The 20,007-nt window shown below is 34.2% G+C and overlaps 3 protein-coding genes across 3 annotated transcripts; all 3 read right to left on the bottom strand.

Moving 5' to 3' along the window:
* Positions 1–113: 113 nt before the first annotated feature.
* On the bottom strand, positions 114–2,338 carry LOC104647322 (uncharacterized). Its single transcript, XM_010322571.4, has 5 exons — positions 2,164–2,338; positions 1,722–1,797; positions 992–1,043; positions 762–831; positions 114–470 (listed from the first exon to the last, which is right to left on the bottom strand). Exons 1-5 carry the CDS (start codon positions 2,260–2,262, stop codon positions 381–383), a joined length of 387 nt encoding a protein of 128 aa, XP_010320873.2. The 5' UTR covers positions 2,263–2,338; the 3' UTR covers positions 114–380.
* A 5,949-nt stretch (positions 2,339–8,287) lies between these two features.
* Positions 8,288–10,962, bottom strand: LOC101245761 (uncharacterized). The gene is made up of 5 exons (XM_004239012.5): positions 10,438–10,962; positions 9,718–9,790; positions 9,432–9,483; positions 9,171–9,240; positions 8,288–8,571 (listed from the first exon to the last, which is right to left on the bottom strand). The coding sequence occupies exons 1-5, from the start codon at positions 10,606–10,608 to the stop codon at positions 8,485–8,487; spliced, it is 453 nt and encodes a 150-aa protein (XP_004239060.1). The 5' UTR covers positions 10,609–10,962; the 3' UTR covers positions 8,288–8,484.
* Positions 10,963–11,252: 290 nt separating this feature from the next.
* LOC101244583 (pentatricopeptide repeat-containing protein) lies at positions 11,253–16,107 on the bottom strand. Its single transcript, XM_004239008.5, has 6 exons — positions 15,430–16,107; positions 13,493–13,724; positions 12,915–13,397; positions 12,566–12,772; positions 11,946–12,083; positions 11,253–11,854 (listed from the first exon to the last, which is right to left on the bottom strand). The coding sequence occupies exons 1-6, from the start codon at positions 16,032–16,034 to the stop codon at positions 11,666–11,668; spliced, it is 1,854 nt and encodes a 617-aa protein (XP_004239056.2). The 5' UTR covers positions 16,035–16,107; the 3' UTR covers positions 11,253–11,665.
* Positions 16,108–20,007: the final 3,900 nt, after the last annotated feature.

Here is a 20,007-nt window from a genome sequence, read left to right as displayed (position 1 = left end):
GGTTTCTTGTAACGCAATGATCATTGACCGCTAAGTCATCCCATTGGGGCATTTTTAAATTTGTGTCACATGAAAGAAATATACCATGAAGCTATTTAACTACACCACATCATTTAGTATAAGCAAACTCTCTAGCCATTGTACATTTTTGCATTATACAAGAAAACAACAAAATGACTAAATTAAAAAGAGAAGTCTGATGCACAAAACATCTTGCGTTTACACAAAGTCTAAGGAAGGACTACACCCAAAGAGCGTGATGTAGACAATATCGATGTTGATACTTCACAATGGATTCAAATACAGAAAGACGGGGGGTGGGGTGGGGAGAAGGATTCTCTATGGAAGTTCAATATCCATATCGATTCCAAACTAGCTGATCAAGGCTCCTCGTCCATCATGAAATAACTGTGCGGTAGGCTAAACCCTTCCTCCTTCTTGAAGATTCTAGTATCCCCGTCATCTGGTTTCTGAAATTAGTTAAAAGAACACCACAGTAAGAACACTCATCCCACGTAACACTCAAAAAAAAATCCACGTAAAACCAAGGTTCTAGTGTATATGAAACAGAACAGCTAAAAGCATAAGTTGAAGATTCTACGAGATAAAATGCAGAATATAGTGATTCTGATAAGCATGGAACAGGAAGAATGGCTTTACATATGTAAATTCCTCTGCTCAAACAAGCCGTCTCAAATACCAAATAACGGAACAGTTGTGAAGATTGAAGTTAAATAAAAAGTAAAACCAATAATACATACCACCATATTCAAGTCGTAGAAGCGATCCAGCAGCTTCAAAACATCATCAGGAGTAAATGGCCTTCTCAAGCTGTGACAATAAATTATCAGTGGTGAAAGATAAACGATAAAATCACATTAAATTCTAACCAAATGCATCCGATTTCTTCTCTGAGAGTGTGGTGGTATGAGCTAGCTCATTCACAAAATGAAGCGTTAATAAACGAAAAGGACAAAAGTAGTCTAGTAACCTTCTACTCAGATTCTCTGTTAAGCCGAAAAGGACAAAATGGCGATGGATGCCTGCAACAAGAATCACGATGAACATGTTAAACGTGTCTCACTTCCACAGCAGAAAGCAAAAGTTAGTGCAACTAATCTGTGCTTTTCATTTCTTTTGCCTTCAGAAAAGCAAATTACTCATCAACAGTTATTTTTTTTCCTCGATCACAACGTACATTCTATAACTCTTCTACTTAGCTATGCAAGGAACCCCTCTACGCTAAATAGCATGAAAGAAACTAATTCTATTACATCTTAGGTATGATGCAGTAATATTTAATGACAAGGGAACCCGCAACCCACAGGGAAAACCATGTGTCTGTGCAATAGCTCGCAAAACTTACATTATTATTTATTGCATAAACAATCCCTGCATATAATCCATGCATAACTAGCATACCAACCAAACAACTCCTTACAATTACACACCGTCCATCTAAATAGAAAAATAACGCGTGCACTGTAGTAAATTCTTCAAACCCTAATAACCAAAGCACTTCTATTTACCAAGAAGTTCCAGATTACACCACGAGTTTCTATCCGCCACATTTTACTGTGAATTTCTACTTATGAACTAGACAAACTATGATAAAGTTACCACCTTCCAAGCTTCTATAACAAAAAAAAAACACAACAAAACTTAAAGAGGAAATTAAACATACAAAATGAGTAATGACACAAAACTAATACAATTTTTACCTCTCAATTTAGCAAGGGGGTAAATTTCAAGAGCCTCCAACAACCTTATCTCCAATTCGACCTGCGATTGTTCCTCCTATAGAAGAAACGAAACAACAAAACCAATAAATTCTATAATCAAACACATCAACAAGCATATACTCAATAGCAAAGCCACAATTTTATCGAGGGATTCAAAATATACACAAACCAAAGGGATTCAACATTTTTTTTCATAAACACGGAATCCTGATCAACTTTCGTGCACCTTAATTAATTCAACAGGATACCTACCACTTCCCACCAGCAACAGGTACCACCAGGTAACTCAATTCACTATACATATATAAAAGGGAGCATCTACTATATATATACCTAAAATTCTTGATAGTATAATTTTTCGACGAAAACATATATATATATATATGGATCAATGATCAAAAAGTTAACCTAAAAATTGTACCTTATGAGAAGAGGCAGGTTGACAAGGAGATTGAACAGAATATCCATCTTGTTCATCTTCCTTCTTTTCTTTGCCTTTTGCACTAGTGTTCTTCCCCATTTGCTTTTTTGGTTCTTGAAAGCTGGCTTTGATTCAATTTATTGATAAAAACTAGGTTTTTTTGTCTGATCTTAAAAAAGAAAAAAAGATTCTTGTGGGCTGGTTTTTAGGGGGGTTTTAAATTGCATTATTTTTGGGCTTTAAGATTTAATATCAAATATTTTTAAGAGGATATAAATGAATATTTATTTCATAATAGGAGTATAATTTTCATTTATATTCCTTTTATAGTTTGTCTAATCGCACTTCATAAATATTAGCTCAAATTCAATGTATCAACGCATATAGTCACCGCGCTGCATATAGTAAAGATACATTTGTATTTGTTCGATCCAATTTCGTTGTATTACTCAACAATTTATATCTACAGATACGATCAATTGCGGAATAATAGTGAAGAGAATGTGATCAAGGCTGATGAATCAAAATCTGTTGAGCCTGAAGTGAGTTTGATATACAGCTTATTATGAATCTTCTAACATCAGATTTTTATTTTATTTGCATCAAAAGCTAAACAATAATCGATACGCGCGCAACAAATTACCTCAAGAAAAAAGATATCTCAGCTTTACAAGACACCAACTGCTTTTGCAATTGGTAGTATTGCTCTTGTGGTTTCTTATTCTTCGATTTATGTTACTCGATCTTTATTGATTCCTTATACCTCGACTATTGTATTGTTTTGTTATTGTATGTTGTTTTTGTTATTATTTGTCGTTTTTTGTACTTCTATTACGTTTTTTTCAAGATTGTTTTTCCTTGAGTAGAGGGTTTATTAGAAATAAATTATCCATCCCGATACTACTAGACAAAAACTGCTAGTTCAATATATCCATATTGATTCTAAATTAGGTCAAGGTTTCTCGATCGAGAAATAACTGCGTGGTTGGCAAAACACTTACTCCTTATTAAAGCTTTCACCGTCAGAGGCGTATCACGGAGGGGGTCACTGGGTTCACATGAACCCATGCTGCCCTCCCGAAATCATATATAATAAACCAATAATGCATACTAATATCCAAATTGTAGAAGCGATCCAGCAGCTTCAAAAATCAGGATAGTCATATTAAGTTTTAACCAAATGCCACGGTTTTCCAGGGGCGGCTCAACGTAATTGGGGACCTAAAACGAAATTTCAATTCGCGGACTAATGGAAAAATTACGCAGATAAGCAAACTTATGCTATTTAATTACTCATCATAGCTACAGTTTGCTATAATTACCACCCGCGACTAACATTATACATTAATTACGTGGGCTGACTTCAAATTTGTATAATTAGTCATGTTTGTATATGTATAATTCGCCAGGATATACAAATAAATATGTATAATATACAATTTTTTAGTCTATATACATATACAATTCCCTCTCTCCCACTCTCTGCCCTCTCTCCTCTCTCTCTCAATCTCGCTCGCCTCTCTCCTCCCTCTCTCAATCTCGCTTGCCATTTATACAAATGTATATGTATAATATATAGTTATATGCAATTATATACATATACAATTCACCTCTCCCACTCTCTGCCCTCTCTCACTTGCCTCTTTCAATCTCGCTCGACTCTCTCCTCTATCTCCCAGTCTCGCTCGCCTCTCTCCTCCCTCTCCCAATCTCTCTTGTCACATATCCAATTACATATGTATAATGTACAATTATCTAACCAATATACATATATAATTCACCTTGCTCCCACTCCTTTTCCCCTCTCTCTCGCCTCTCTCCTCTCTCTCCCGGTATCGCTCGCCTCTCTCCTCCAAATAACATGTAGCTACAAATTGTAGTTATCAAACTATAGCTATAGAGAGTAATTAATTATTTTTAAGTGGCTATATGTGAAAGTTTTCCTATAAAAATACACTTTATATACGTATTTATTCAAAAATTATTTTTTTTACACTATTTATATGGAAATTATTAGTACTTAATATTGTTTTTTCGGTTACTAGTTTTAGGTAAGATATTATCAACTCAACATTGAAAAACATCCTTTAAGTGAGACAATTATTATATGTATTGTTAACATAATGCTATAAGTAATAAGTTGATAAATTTTAAATAAAGATAAGAGTAAGAACCATAGAATTTGACTCAAGAAGTTGATGACCTGGTATACCTCATTTTAATGTGCTTATACTCTACTAATGCTTGAAATTAAAAAGGAAAAAAAAGAAGAATTTGTAATTCACTTTTTCCAACACTTTTCACTATTAAATCTTATTTTTAACAAAGTACAAAAAATACTAAAGAGGATAAAATATTTATTTTAAAAAAAAATTATACTTTTTATCATAAATAATCAATTCTTCTATCAAAATTTTGACACATAATTTAATCTTGACAAAAATTTGGAGGCTTAAGGCAAAGGCCTTAAATACCAAAGCATAGAGTCGTCCCTGCGACTTTCTTATTTCAATTCTGAGAGTGTGGCATGAGCTAAGCTCACCCGCAAAGCCACAATGAGTTGAAGAAACATTGTGTATAGTCCCATCATTTTTAAGACATATTTTTATATTTACGAGCCAATTTTTAGAAATTACGCAACTTTCTTGATTTTTCGTGTGTATTAGCCAAAGGATCTTGAGTCTTGGAGCAAATTTTTTTGGGGCATCCATTAAGACCTTATTAACGGTGTGAGTTTGTCCCGAGTAGAAAACGTCTGCATTTTCAAGTTCAAACAAGACCCAAAGCACGAATGACTAAATTTATCGTTTTACATGTGCTATAATCCATGAATTTTAGGTGATACATGATCTCGACGGGTTTTTTGCCGAAACTTATTTTGGGCGTCCGTTAAGACCTTATTAATGGTGTGAGTTGGTCCCGGGGGACAAATGTTTGCATTTTCAAGTTCAAGCGAGGCCTACAACGGGAATGACTAAATTTATCGTTTAACATGTTCTATAGCTCGTGGATTTTGGGTGATATGTGATACCGACAAGTTTTTGCCAAATTTTTTTGTGGGCGTCTGTTAAGACCTTATTACCTTATTAGTGGCGTGAGTTGGTCTCGAAGGGCAAACGTCTGCATTTCAAGTTTAAACAAGGTCAGAGCGGGAATGACAAAATTTACCATTTACATGTGCTATAGTTCAGGGATTTTGGGTGATACGTGATCTCGGTGGATTTTTTATCAAATTTTTGTGGGTGCCCGTTAAGACCTTATTAATGGTGTTTGTTGGTCCTGAGGGGCAAACGTCCCATTTTCAAGATCAAACGAGGCCTAGAGCGTGAATGACCAAATTTATTATTTTATTTGTGCTATAGTCCATGAATTTTAGATGATACATGATCCCGACGGGTTTTTGGTCAAAAAAATTTGTACTGTCTGTTAAGACCTTATAATGGCGTGAGTTGGTCCGAGGGTCAAACGTCCGCGTTTTCAAGTTCAAACGAGGCCCAAAGCAAGAATGATCAAATTTAACGTTTTACATATGCTATAATCCATGAATTTTGGGTGATACGTGATCCCAACGGGATTTTGACCAAAATATTTTGTAAGCGCCCGTTAAGACTTTATTAATGGTGTGAGTTTGTTACGAAGGAAAAACGTCCGCATTTTCAAGTTCAAACGAGGCCCGGAGCAGGAATACCAAATTTACCATTTTATGTGTGCTATATAGTCCATAAATTTTGGATGATACGTGATTTTAGTGGGGTTTTAGCCGAAATTTATTGTGGGCGTCCGTAAAGACCTTATTAATGGCGTAAGTTGGTCTCGAGGGGCAAATATTTGTATTTTCAAGTTCAAATGAGGCCCACAACAGAAATGATCAAATTTACCATTTTACATGTGTTATAATACATGGATTTTGGGTGATACGCGATCGTGATGATTTTTTGCGCCAAAAGTTTTTATGGGCTTCCTTAAGACCCTATTAATACCATGAGTTGTCCTGAGGGGGAAATGTTCGCATTTCAAGTTCAAATGAGACTTTAAACAGACCAAATTTACTGATTTACATGTGCTATACTATGAATTTTGGGTGATACGTGATTCCAATGGTTTTTTGGCCAGATTTTCTTGTAGGTGTCCATTGGGACCTTATTAATGGTGTGAGTTGTGTCGAGGGAAAAACGTTAGTATTTTCAAGTTCAAACGAGGCCTAGAGTGAGAATGACCAAATCTACCGTTTTACATGTGCTAAGTCCATGGATTTTGGGTGATACATGATCCCGATAGATTTTTGGCCTAAATTTTTTAGGGCGTCTGTTAAAATCTTATTAATAGCATGAGTTGGCCCCCAGGGGCAAACGTCCATATTTTCAATTAACGAGGCCTAGAGTGGGGAATACCAAATTTACCATTTTACATGTGTTATCGTCCACGAATTTTTGGTGATACGTGATCCCGACTGGTTTTTGGGTGAAATTTATTTGGGTTTTCCTTAAGACCTTATCAGTGGTATGAGTTGGTCCTAAGGGAAAAACGTTCGCATTTTCAAGCTTAAACAAGACCCAGAGCAAGAATGTCCAAATTTACCGTTTCACGTGTGGTGTAGTCCAGGCTTACGGGCAAATTTTACTTAAAAATTTTGCAAGACCCTCTGTAATGACATGGAGGAGTGTGATACATATAGTTTCACCATGATCCATGTCTCTTTGGCATTAAAAAGTCAGCAAGAATTAGGTGCTTTTTCCAAATTTTTGTGGGTGTTAAGCAACACACTTTTTGGTTTATATGGTTTCTAGACACCTTTTTTGCAAAACATTTACAATATCATCCTTATGACTTGGGGGAGTGGTATCTAAAGGCTCACCATGACCTGTGCTATATTTTTATCATTTAGAGGCCATTCATCAGAAACATGCAATTTACTTAGTGTGTTAGTTAATGCATTTTTTTTATGATTTGGATTTCTGGCACTTTTTCTGTAAAACATTTAAAAGATCCTCTGGACCTGGGGAGCGGTATATGTGTAATTTCTTAGTTCGTGTGTTAGTTAATGAATTTTTTGATTATTTGGATTTCTGGCACTTTTTATGCAAAACATTTACAAGATTCTCTGTAATGACCAGGGGAACGGTAAATATAGTTTTACCATTATCTGCACCATATTTTCAAACTAATCAATAAGAATTAAACGATTTTCTCAATTTTTTTGGGTGTCAGTCAAGGAATTTTTTAGTGATATGGTTTCTTAGCACTTTTTTTTGCAAAACCTTTATAGAATCCTCCATAATGACCTGCTGGAGCAGTACGTATAATCTCATCCTGATCTGCGTCGATTTTTTAGTATTTAGGAGTCACTCAACAAAATTAGGCCATTTTCCAAGTTTTTTGTTTTAGTCAATGAATTTTTTGATGATATGGCTTCCAGACACTATTTTTTCAAAACTTTTACATAATCCTCTGTAATGACTTGAGAGAGCGGTATGTCCATACTATGATCCATATCATTTTTTTCGCATTTAGAATCACTCAACAAGAATTAGACAATTTCTCAGATATGACTTCCAAGTACTCTTTTAGTGATATGCAAAATCTTTTCAAGATCCTTCATAATAACCTGAGAGAGTAGTATGTATTATGTAAAGTCTCATCATGATCCGCGTCATTTTTATAGCATTTAGGATCACTCAAAAGGAAATAGACGATTTTCTTAATTTTTTTATGTGTATTAAATCAATAAATTTTTTTGTGATATGATATTTGCCCTAGAAGGATAGTAAAGTTCCCTCTAGGATAAAGTGAAACATCTTTTGGTTCCTTGTTACTCTATGCCCAATGACCACTAATTTTTGCCACATGAAAGAAATCTACCATGAAGCTATTTAACCATGTTAGAAAAAAAAAAAAGGATAATTAAGCTCTCTAGCCATCTAACATTTTGCATATATGCAACACAACAACTAATTCCATAATGATTAATCAACCAGATTCAAAAGGACAGCTCGATGCACAAAATATCTCATGTTTACACAGTGCGTCTGTGGAAGGGTGGCACCCAAGGAGTATGGTGTAGACAGCATCTCTTGACACAGTGGATGTTGATGCTTCACAATATATCAAATCTCTATGAGAAAAATTGTAAAAAGATCCAACTGTCTACTGTATATATAAGGAGAGCTGAAATATCAGCATGCATACAAACTTTTCAGTAAGATTAATAGATGCAGAATCTCTTATGGCATCAAAAAAAAAAATATATTGAACCACCCAGATACTACTATACAAAAACTGCCATATGTAGAAGTTCAATATCCATATCGATTCCAACTTAGTTCAAGGTTCGTCCCTCGAGAAATAACTGTGAGGTAGGCAAAACTCTTCCTCTTGATTTAGGATTTCAGAGTCCTCGTCCTCTGGTTTCTGAAATTAGTAAAAATGAATACAACTATAAGAACACTCGTTCCACGTAACTACTGAAAAGATTGCCCCATTAAACCAAGATTCTAGCCAATGAAACAGAAAAGAAGCATAAGTTGAAGGTTCTATGAAATAAAATGACGAATAGTAACATAAGCATATTTTCATGAAGTGAGACGTAATTCTCAAATTAAATTATGTAGTCCAACAAGTTTTGTTTCAAGTATTCAATCTCTTTCTATCGAGATCAAATATAAATAGGATGTATGCTGTACAGGGCCAAAATTTAGCAACAAATTGAATAAATCTGTCTCCTTGATGTCACTTTCCAATGTCCTAATTTTGGTCTCTTGGAATACACGGGATTAACTATGATAAATTAAGAGGATTTGATTTCTAAGAAACTCGGATTATTACGTCAAGAACGTGCAACACTGTATATTGGTATATCAGTTATGATCCTGCTGTTTGTGGAGCAGGAAGAATGGCTTTACATATGTAAATATTTCTGCTCAAACAAGCAGTCTTTCAAATCAAATACTTAATAACGGAAAAGTTGTGAAGATTGAAGTTAAATAGAAAGTAAAATCAATAACACTTACCACCATATCCAAGTTGTAGAAGCGATCCAGCAGCTTCAAAACATCATCAGGAGCAAATTGCCTATTGAAGCTGTGACAAAAAATCCAGTGTTGAAAGACAAATGATAAAGCTATGTTAAGTTTCTTCATTCTTAGGTACACTTTTTACACGTGCCTCAGCTTTCTTATTTCTTTTCTGAGAGTGTTGGCATGAGCTAAGCTCAATCACAAAGCACAAAATGAAGAGTTAATAAAACAAAAGAACAAATGTAGCCTAGTAACCTTCTACGCAGATGCTCTGTTAAGCCGTATAGGACAAAATGACGATGGATGCCTGCAATGTTAAACGTCTGATCACTCTCACAGCAGAAAGAAAAATGTAATGCAAGTTCCAGATTACACCACGAGTTTCTATCCACCACATTTTACTGTGAATTTTACTTATGAACTAGACAAACTACCATAAAGTTGCCACCTTTTCAGCTTTAATAACAGAAAACACAGCAAAACTTAAAAGAGGAAACATATAACAGGAGCAATGACACATAACACTTCCTACAAATAATACCTCTCAATTTGGCAGGGGGATAGATTTCAAGAGCCTCCAACAATCTTATCTCCAATTCCACCTGTGATTGTTCCTATAGTTCGAAAAATAAACATACCCATAAAGGAAAAAAACAAAAGAATCCATCAATACTGTAAAACACATCAACAAGCATATAATTAGCAGCAAAGCCACGAATTTTACCAAGGGGATTCAAAATACAAAGAAACCAAAGGGATTCAACATCTTCATCTTTTTATACTCATGGTATCTGATACGCTTTCGCATGACTCGATAAATTCCACAGCATACCTGTCAACTCCCACCAGCAACATGTACCAAGTAACTCTATCCACCAAGGCAACCGATGGGAATTTAAATAAAAGGGATTCAACATCTTTTTTTCATTATTAGATAACCGCGTTGTCCGAGTCCGGATGATTGTCACCTCCCACCGACAATAAGTACTATCAGGTAAGCTGATCCCCACTTTTTGAGTCCTATGCCTATTAAGAGCAAGATTGATACTTGTCTATTCCTACTCTCTATCCCCAAGGCTAGAGCAAATGTATATTTAATCAAAAGGGATTCAACCTCTAATAAGTATCTAATATAAAAATTCAAACTTAATAGTATAATTTTCCGACGAATGATGTTTGGTCCGATACCCTACCCCATGCATATATGAATAAAAACACAAAGGGTACCTAAATTTTTCTTAATTAAGAAAAAAAAAAGTACCTTACGAAGAGCAGAAGATGCAGGTTTACAAGGAGAATGAACAGACATTCCATCTTGTTCAGCTTCTTCTCCACCTTCTTCAACTTCCTCTTCTTCTTCTTCTACCACTGTTTCCTTTTCCGTTTCTGCTTCTTTCTTCCCTTTGCCACTTGCACCAGTATTCTGCCCCATTTGCTTTTTGGTTCTTGAGATTTTCTGGGAATGGAAAATTTACCACTTTTTTGGAGAATCATCCATCAAAGATTTGATTTTTTTATATATATTTTTCGTTTCTTGAAACGGGTTTTGATTCAATTTATTGAGAGAAAAAAAACTAGGTATTTTCAATTTGTTTGATCTAAAATTCAAGATTCTAATGGGCTGGTTTTGGGGGTTTTTGAATTGGATCAGTTTTGGGCTCTTGAATTTAATAAGTATCAAATTAAAACTAACATAAATAGCTATAGTTTGCCTAGAGTTAGCTCTAATTTGATATATCAAACACATAAAATCGCGCTAGATATATCTATCAATTCATATAGTTATGATTACTTTTAAAAAAAAATGCATACGTGTAAGTAGAATAGTAACTACAATAAATAGAGTGATAATCGAAGAATAATAGATAGTTGATAATAACATAAATCGAAGGACAAGAAATTAAAGGAAGGATAAACAAGGAGGCTAAAAGGGTAGTAGACAAATTTTTCTCACACCTCAAAATGTAGCAAACAGAATTCACATGTAAAATTGGTAATCAACTATGGAAGAAACTGAAGCAAGAATAAAGCAGAAAATTGCACTTGATGCAAACTGCTTCAGCATGAAGAGTACAGTTTATTCAAAAAATGAGATTCATCTCATTTCATTAGCAATTCCCTGTCTTTAAAAGCTACCTAATGGGTGGAAAAAAGAATACATAAATATGTTTAAACAAAAACCTTCTAACCAGACACCATCCTCCACAGCTCAATACTAACCAGAACTAAGTAATTTACAGCCACTGGTTAGAGGATCGCCCCGAGGTATATGAGATGTGACACTGCTAAACTTTGCGAAACGCCAACATCAGCTGTCCAACTAGCACAGAGGCAAGCTAGAAGAAGAGAGAAAAGAGTCTTTTAACATTCAAATGCTAGAAGCACTGATATACTAATATTTCATTCCATCAAGTTTCTCAGCAGAAGGGCGAGAAATTCTGAACGGGTGTTGACTATGCATGCTACCTCTAACTCCACTTCAGCAACATCTAACCAGAATATTCCATGTTGTATCTAAGATTAAAGAGCATGTTACGACGATTCTCTGCACCCATTCGGATGTTAAACTTCTTGGTCAACTCCTCAACTCGATCATCAGATTCATAATCCATCTCTCGAGTACATCGTCTTCGGATCTTCTTCAGCATCTCCTTGGAAGGTTTATACTGGGCATGTACCTGCACATGAAGCCAAAGTATAGTTCCTTAGCTAAAATGACAAGCAGTTTCATTTAATTAATAAATATTGGGAGAGTGAAAAGCAGGTTACCATCTCATCAACTACTGAAAGTGCAGCTTTCGGTTCTCGCTTAATAAGATGAGCATCAACAAGTAGAGAATATGTCATTTCATTTGGCTTCACTCCTAAATCCATAAAGTGCTCATAGACTTTTGTGGCTTCATCCCTCTGCAACAAGAAAAGATATTTTATTAATATTCATATAATCATAGAACAGAAGAAAGGCATTCTATGCAATTATTTGTTCCAATTACTTGTGCATACAAATGAAAGAATGTAGCTTCGAGCTATTATAACAATACTTGGGATAAGAACCTTCAAAATTATCACAGTCAGTACTTTATTTTATGATGAAAAATTCATTTGGAGTGAACCCTTTGGACCAACCACAGACTTCAAAACTCAGGGATGATGGCCCTGCCCCTTGAACTTTAGTTTCAATTGACACGGGGCTTGAACTTGTGACGTAAGACACAAGTCCTCAACCTTTACCAATTGAGCTTAATCCTGGGGGCTAATTAGTAAAATGACTCCTTCAGGTTTTTCTCAGTACATGTTTACCGATGAACAAATAAATAGGATCCAAAGAAATGACCTCTAGGTTGAACCCATACTATGTGCATTCAGATGTTACATTCATTTCTATTTACCTTGCCAAGCTTCCCAAATGCATATATCAGCGCATTGTATGAATGGATATCTGGGGTTAATCCAAAAGTGGATTCAATTGCAGCAAATGTCTGATAAGCACGATCAATATCCCATATATTGGCACAGCCTAAAATTACACAATTGAGTGCAGCAAGAGACTTGAAAGGGGGGTCTGCTCGGCTCAAATTCTCCAGCTGATAGTAAACCTGGAATATTTGGAAGTCAGTGGCAATACTAAGTTTAAGAAGTGACCCAGTTAGAGAACATCCAACACACTTAAGCAGGTACAGCAAAGTGCTAAGCTGTGAGATATTCAGAATTCTTAGTTGGAAGAGAAAGAGAACATACAGAGTCCAGGGTGACAAAACCATTCCTGCAGCAAGCAACAGCCAGTGGATTCAAAGAGGTAAAGGGAGAAAATAGTTCTTCTGCACTCTCATCTTTAGAACTAGCATAAGCTTTCTCAAACTCATGCAGGGTAGCAAAAGCATTCTGCAATTGTCCCAATGATGCATGGGCATACATCTTTGCAAGGAAAGACTCAGGGTTAGGGATCCTCATTTGCCGTAGTGAGCGCTTAAGGACTTCCCAAGCACCATTCAGGAGTTTCACATTGTATGTTCTACCAGCAGTTCCAAGTGCAGCCACAAGCAGTCCTTCGCCTACACTGAGTAAAACAGGGGGCTTCACAGTCTCACCTCTAACAATCCATTTCACAAAGAACTCCAAGGAAGTAAAAGCTAGTTCACTATTATCTGCTTGTAATGCACTATCCGCAAGGTGTGTGCACATGTTCCAAGGCGGCAACAGGCCTTTGTTCTGATCTGTTTTCTGGGAATACCCAAAACAGCAGTATCAAGACTAAAATATATTTCAAATAATAGAAAGTTTCATGGTTCGGATGATCTCATCGAAGGGATACAAACCTTGCATTTCTCTATTATTGACACCAATGCATCCAGCCTGTTGCTGTAGATACAGCTTCGCACACACTCATTAAATACATTCATGGATAGCTTATACCCAGATTTTAAGGCTGAATCAATATATTTCAACGCATCATCAATAAGGTTTGCTTTAAATAGCAAGCCAGTAACCAAATCATATGACTCTTCATCAGGCAAAGCTTCTTTATACTCAACTCCAGTTGCAATCATCCTGGCATAAGTATAGCACATGAGATCTATCAAATATCACCAATGCATGACAGAGTACATGCATGCATGATGAAAAAACATAGTGAACTGTCACAATCAAGACGAGCTCAATAAACTCCATGAGATTCCTTGTCACTTAGTAAACTTGCTATCCACACTAAATCAAAAGGAGCCAGAGAATTCAAGAATAAGCAAGCTGAAAGAATGGAAAAGGAGGAGCAAAGACATATGGCAAAATTTTGTTTGCAGCAAGACTAAACTAAAGGAAAATAAAACCCAAATAATAAAGCTATGAATCCAGTAGTAACTAACAGACAGGAGTTTGGACTTCTGCTGCAACTGGAATAGTTTTAGCACGCCTCGCTCAGTTCATTTTAGAGGCAGTTCCCCACTATGTTATTTTGAATGTTCCATTGTTTTGGTAAGGCTAAGAGCCTGTTTGGATTGACTTATGACTGATAAGCCAAAAGCCATGAGTTAGATATGGCTTTTGGCTTATTTTAGTTATTTTGGCTTAAAAACAAGTGCTTATAAGTACTCCTATTTTACTTAGAATGTGTTTGCATTGGCTTAATTAAGTAGTTTTAAATTTCAAATGCTGAAGCTTAATTTATATTGGATGAAAAATAAATATTTGTGATAAGAAGAAGTTAATAGATTAATCAAAGCAAAACAGTTGAAAAGCTAAAATAAGTTAATTTATTGCTTTTGACTCAAATACTTAAATTTGAAAGTTACTCTGAATTTTGTCAATCCCTCTGAAACTTTTGAAAAGAACTTAAAAGCTATTTTGGCTTAAAAGCACCTAGAGTAAGTCAATCCAAAGAGGCACTAAATAGAGAACTTCGATTTGTCAATTGCAACCAGCTGGCGGCTATATCACTGGTAAAATCTGCAAAGCTTCTTAGTGTGTTTATACTGTACACAAATATGAATAAACGTCATTAACATTTTCTGACTAATATGAAACCTTCCAAATAAATACCATACCATAATCCTGGATCACCCTAGCAGCCAACCGAAAGGGCCGCAAATGTTCATTTCACAACAAATGAAGATAGTATCTTTTTGTCAATATACATGCCTTATAAATTCTCTATTTCTAATCTATGAATATAAAGGTCTTAAAACTCTCAACTCACTAAATTTGAGTCTTAAGTTTTTCTGTGTGGTGTTTCTTGTACTGCAACGAACTTTTCAGCCCAATACTAATCTCAACTAACAGTCTCCAACTTTAGAAAATATAATTAAGGCCAACAACAATTTCATATAAATGAACTAACAGTCTCCTCTTTTAGAAAATAAAATTAAGGCTAACAATGATTTCATATAAATGAACAATAAAGCAAATAAAGGGATATCCACAGTTATATACAAAGTTTTAATTTCTATACCAGGTTAGATGTCATCCTCACCTTCCTCCGGCTTATCACTTCATACAACTAGTTTATAATAAGCATGGATCCATAACCTAAAAGTAAAGCAACAACCCTATACTGAAAGACTACCCGTGTACATAACTTAAATGCATAATAGATGTTATCACACTTGTTCTATACATTTGTTATTTCTTTTGAGCGGAGGTTCTATATGAAACAGCTACCCCGCAAAGGTAGAGTTTAAGGTTTGCATACATCCTATCCGTATATGACTATATTATACAAACAAATATATTCAAAGCTAAGTGATTAGCTCGAAATACAAACCTTTCGAGCAATTTGACAGATTTATCAGCCCATGACAATGGTTCACCAGATTGAAACATAGCTTTCAAGATCAAATTATGCGAAGCAGTATTAGCAACAAGTCCATACTCCTCCATTTGACTAGCTAATCCCAACAAATCATCAGCAGTAGCACCCATCATCAAATTAGCTCTCAAATAATAATTAAACAGATTCGCATCAGGCTTATTCGGTTTCCCATTTCTATCCAACGACCTAATCCAAAGCTCAAACACCTGTTTCATATCCTCCCACCTCTGCGTCGTTACCCAATCAGCAAACAGATTCATTAAACCTTCCACATCAAGTGATTCCGACATTGCCTGCATACGCGCAGCAGGCGATTGGCGTAAGAACCCCAAGGGTACAACGGAAGAAGATACAGATTGTGAGGTAGCTGCAAATGGGGATCTCCAGTTTTCATTGTAGAGTGGGCTACCGGAGGATGGATTCGGGGGTAGTGGGGTAGTGTTCTCCGGCGGAGTTCCGGCGAGTTGAGGTTCTTGTGAGAGGAAAGGAACGGTTGTGATTGATTTGAAATTTGTTAATTTTCTGATCAACGGTCGTGATCGAATCAGGATGGCCATTGTAAGTGTTTTTAAGCTTTTTGGGGGAAATAATTTGCTAGGGTTTTAGCATGTTGAAGAAGAAGAAAAGATTAGAGGGGTATTATTGATATTATCTAGAAGTTAAGGGGTAAATTTACTGTATTCAATTGTTTTGGGCTGGAGTTCTACTTATTGGGCTGGCTGAAATGGGCTTCAAAAAGGCTTGAAATCATACTCAACGACCTTAGAAATGAGTGATCTTTAACTTTTAACTTTTGGGCTTGATCTATGAATAAATCTTCGGGAATCGTTTGGTAGCTAATAAAGAAGGGAAAATTATATATAATAGCAAACTAATAACCTAAATTAAATGGAATAGCTAGGGTTTGATTTAATTGTGCTACATAGCAAACATTAGCTAAAATTTGTCAGCATCTCTCTCCCAAAAATCTCGCTCACCACTCTCCATTCTCGCTCGTCTCTCTCTCTTTATACACAGAAGTGTATAATTCTGTTTCTGTTTTGTATAAAGCGAGAGAAAATTGTATATACACATGCAAAAATGTATATCTTCGTGTTATACACTTAATTATACAATTTACAAACATTTTACTTCAAATATTGCAGAGAAAAAGGCGAACGAATTATACAATTGTGAATTATACAATTGCAGTGAAATACAATTTTCTCTAGCTTTATACAACAGAAGTGTATATATTGTGCTTCTGTTTTCGTATAAAGCGAGAAAAACATATATCTTCTTGCTATACACTTATAATTATGCAATATACATACATTTTAATTCGATTTAAATGTATGCAAAACAAATTATACAATTGCAGCAAAATAGGCCAGCGAATTATACAATTTAGGTCAGCGAATTATACAATTGTATATGTATAGCAAATTATACAGTTTTATGTTTGCTATGGAGCGCAATTATGCAAAGTTTGCTATAACATACAAATATGAATTTTTTGTTTGCTATATGTGAAAGTTGCCCAATAAAGAAACGGCTTATTCATGTGTCAATTTATTGAGAGGAACTTTCGCAAATAGCTACTATAATAAGTTTAATTATTCTTCATAACTATAGTCTGCATATTTACGGGTTGTAGTTTGTCTCGTTTGCGTAATTTGCAGGTTTGTATAATTCACGAATGTATTATATAATTCCATTATTTTTGTATAACTCGACATAATAAATTTATACAATTACAAACATCAGAAGTGTTCACAAATTATATTATGCAAATTTTGAATTATATAAAAGTTATACAAATTATATCATACATATTTCGAATTATACAAAATTTAAAAAAAAAGAGCCGCGTAATTATAGCTGAAAGTAGGTTGCGAATTGTAATTAAGACAAACTATAGTTATGTTAAGTAATTAACTCATATATGTTTGCTTATACACGTAATTTTCCTATTTATTTATAAGTTATACAACATTTGGTAGCTAATAAGGACTTATGGTTTATTAATACATGTATGATTTAGAAGAGAATGATGTATTATCTTACGTGGGATAAAAGATAAAATAATTAATATCCGTATAATTTTATTCAACTACCAAACAATAACTCAAGTTTTAAAATCAAAATGCTAATTTTGAAGTTTTACTCATAGGGAAATAGGGTCAAAAGTTTAAGATTGTTCTTATAAATCACCCAATGGAATTATAATCTTATCCGCAACGTCTCAAAAAATATAAAAACATGGTGTTTTATAGCGAACAACCTATACTATGAAATTCCACAAATAGAGTTTGGGATAGACAAACCGTATCACTATCTCGTGAAAATAGAGAGATTATTTTCAAAAAATTATCCCTCGTATTTTACGATCATACAATTCTTAATATAGCTAAATATAATCAAAACTTTAAAAGAAGTGTTTGAAATTGAGTCATTTTTTATTCAAATTTCAAACCTAAGTCTGAAATTTGAATAGTCTTTTCCCAAAAGTGATTATTCCTTTTTATCTCCATACTTCTGCATTGTACAGAGTTAAATTTCCATGACTTCCCCATCTTCTTTGCTTTCCTAAAAGTTATCAATTCTTTTATCCTTACGTCGGTAACAATGATGACATATTCAGTATGATTTTATAAGAGATATTTAAAAAGAATAATGTGTACGTAAAGATAGAAATGTTATGTGTATATTAAATGACCTATTAAAGACTTATGATCTAATAGTACTATCATAAAATTTCCACATAATAAATATGAGTTTGATTCTCATTGTATCTCCTCTCCCACTCGTATAGTAAATTGTATTTGATTAAATAAACTTTCAACGTAGCTTTAGTACATATAACTTTATGGTTAAAATATTTCAAATTATATAATAAAATAATTTCTAACAAAACAATTTTTTTATCAAATGAATTTAAACTCGAGATTTCGTTCTCTCTATTGATTACCTAAGACATTTTTGTTGAAATCAAAGTGAGATGCCAATGTAGTAGGAGGTGATTCCATAGAACCTAAAATTGGTGGTTGGACACATAATAGTAATAGTATTAATCAAGATTCACCCACTCTTATTGGTTGTCCAAAATAAATGAAACATGTGAACGTGATTCTCTAATTAAGATTAATTTAATGTGTGACAAATAATTAAGGGTGTCACAGTTTGCTGTATTTAGTGGGTGTAAGGTCCCCCACACCCCCTTAACCCCTCTTTTTTGCCTTTGCATATATATTATATTATATGTTAAAAAGGCAAAGAATATATCAACCGCGTTTGACAATAGTAATGAAGAAAATAACAACTTTTCTTAATTACTAACGATCTTTATGGTTGAGCGACAAGTATTCTTTCATTCTTAACCAGATGTTTCAGATTTTAGTCTCCTTAAGTACAAAGTCGCATTTGTTGGGGAATATTTATCGTTACTGTGTGACTTCATGGCGCGAATCTGAATTTAATCGAACTCCAATATAAATATCGAACAACTAAATGAAAACTAGTAGACCTTCGTCCCAAAAGAAAAGTACTTAAATTTTTTTAAAAAAATTAACGACAATAATATAATAGAAAATCACAAAACAATTGAAATAACATGTACTAATAAAGATTGAAAAATAAGATCACGCGTAAAATACAAATTAATACTACAAATTAATCAGATGTCTCAGATTTCAGTTCTCCTTAAGTACAAAGTAGCATTTGTTGGGGAATATTTATCGTTAATGTGTGACTTCATGACACGAATCTGAATTTAATCAGACTCCAATATAAGTATCGAACAACCAAATGGAAACTAGTAGACCTTCGTCCCAAAAGAAAGGTACTCAAAAATCTTTAAAAAAATTAACGACAATAATATAATAGAAAATCACAAAACAAATAAAATAACTGTTAGGTTGTGGAGCCTGATTAATATTTGATGTAGTGTCAAATTTTAGGCTGCAATATTTATTCTCCATTTATTCTCTATAACCTAAAATACTCTGAATTATTAATATATACCCCATCGCCGTGGAAGTTTACTTACCGGGTGTTACCACGAAATATTGGTTTCTCTCTTTCTCTCTCTAGATTTCTCATCTCTCTCTCTTGCAAATTCTTGTGTTCTTCATTCATTAAGTGTATGTATGAATTCAATCCTAACAATAACATGTACTAATAAAGATCGAAGAATAAAATCCCGTGCGAAATACTAATTAATACTACAAAAATAGAAAGAAGATAGAGAGAAAGAGACTACCGTCCTACTACTCGTACAAAAAATCCTACTTTATTATTTATATATTATCTATCTATTATAATCTTCTATTCTTTCTCTCAAAGTTTAACATTGAAAAATACTTTTACAATATACCTATAGTTGAAAAAAAAATTAATAAATGACAAAGCAAGACTTTTATAAAGCACCAAAAAAGAGAGAGAATAACAATAATAAAGCCCTTTAAGAAAAATTAGAATAAAGTGAATTATTCATTAAATTGAATAATAAATAGAATTAGATATGGTTTATCTATATATTTTTATTAGATT

This window comes from Solanum lycopersicum, chromosome 5 (assembly GCF_036512215.1).
Source record: "Solanum lycopersicum chromosome 5, SLM_r2.1".
Taxonomy (NCBI): domain Eukaryota; kingdom Viridiplantae; phylum Streptophyta; class Magnoliopsida; order Solanales; family Solanaceae; genus Solanum; species Solanum lycopersicum.
The sequence above is the reverse complement of the archived record's forward strand: the minus strand, read 5'-3'. Positions and strand labels throughout refer to the sequence as shown.

Coding starts and splice junctions, on each gene's coding strand:
- LOC101245761 (XM_004239012.5), bottom strand. CDS start 10,608: ATGGGGCAGAATACTGGTGCAAGTGGCAAAGGGAAGAAAGAAGCAGAA. Junction 9,791..10,437: donor CATCTTCTGCTCTTCGTAAG/GTACTTTTTTTT, acceptor TTCGAACTATAG/GAACAATCACAGGTGGAATT. Junction 9,241..9,431: donor ACAGAGCATCTGCGTAGAAG/GTTACTAGGCTA, acceptor TTTTTGTCACAG/CTTCAATAGGCAATTTGCTC.
- LOC104647322 (XM_010322571.4), bottom strand. CDS start 2,262: ATGGGGAAGAACACTAGTGCAAAAGGCAAAGAAAAGAAGGAAGATGAA. Junction 832..991: donor ACAGAGAATCTGAGTAGAAG/GTTACTAGACTA, acceptor TTATTGTCACAG/CTTGAGAAGGCCATTTACTC. Junction 471..761: donor TCTACGACTTGAATATGGTG/GTATGTATTATT, acceptor AACTAATTTCAG/AAACCAGATGACGGGGATAC.
- LOC101244583 (XM_004239008.5), bottom strand. CDS start 16,034: ATGGCCATCCTGATTCGATCACGACCGTTGATCAGAAAATTAACAAAT. Junction 13,398..13,492: donor CAATAATAGAGAAATGCAAG/GTTTGTATCCCT, acceptor GGGTATTCCCAG/AAAACAGATCAGAACAAAGG. Junction 12,084..12,565: donor CATTTGGGAAGCTTGGCAAG/GTAAATAGAAAT, acceptor TTCTTGTTGCAG/AGGGATGAAGCCACAAAAGT.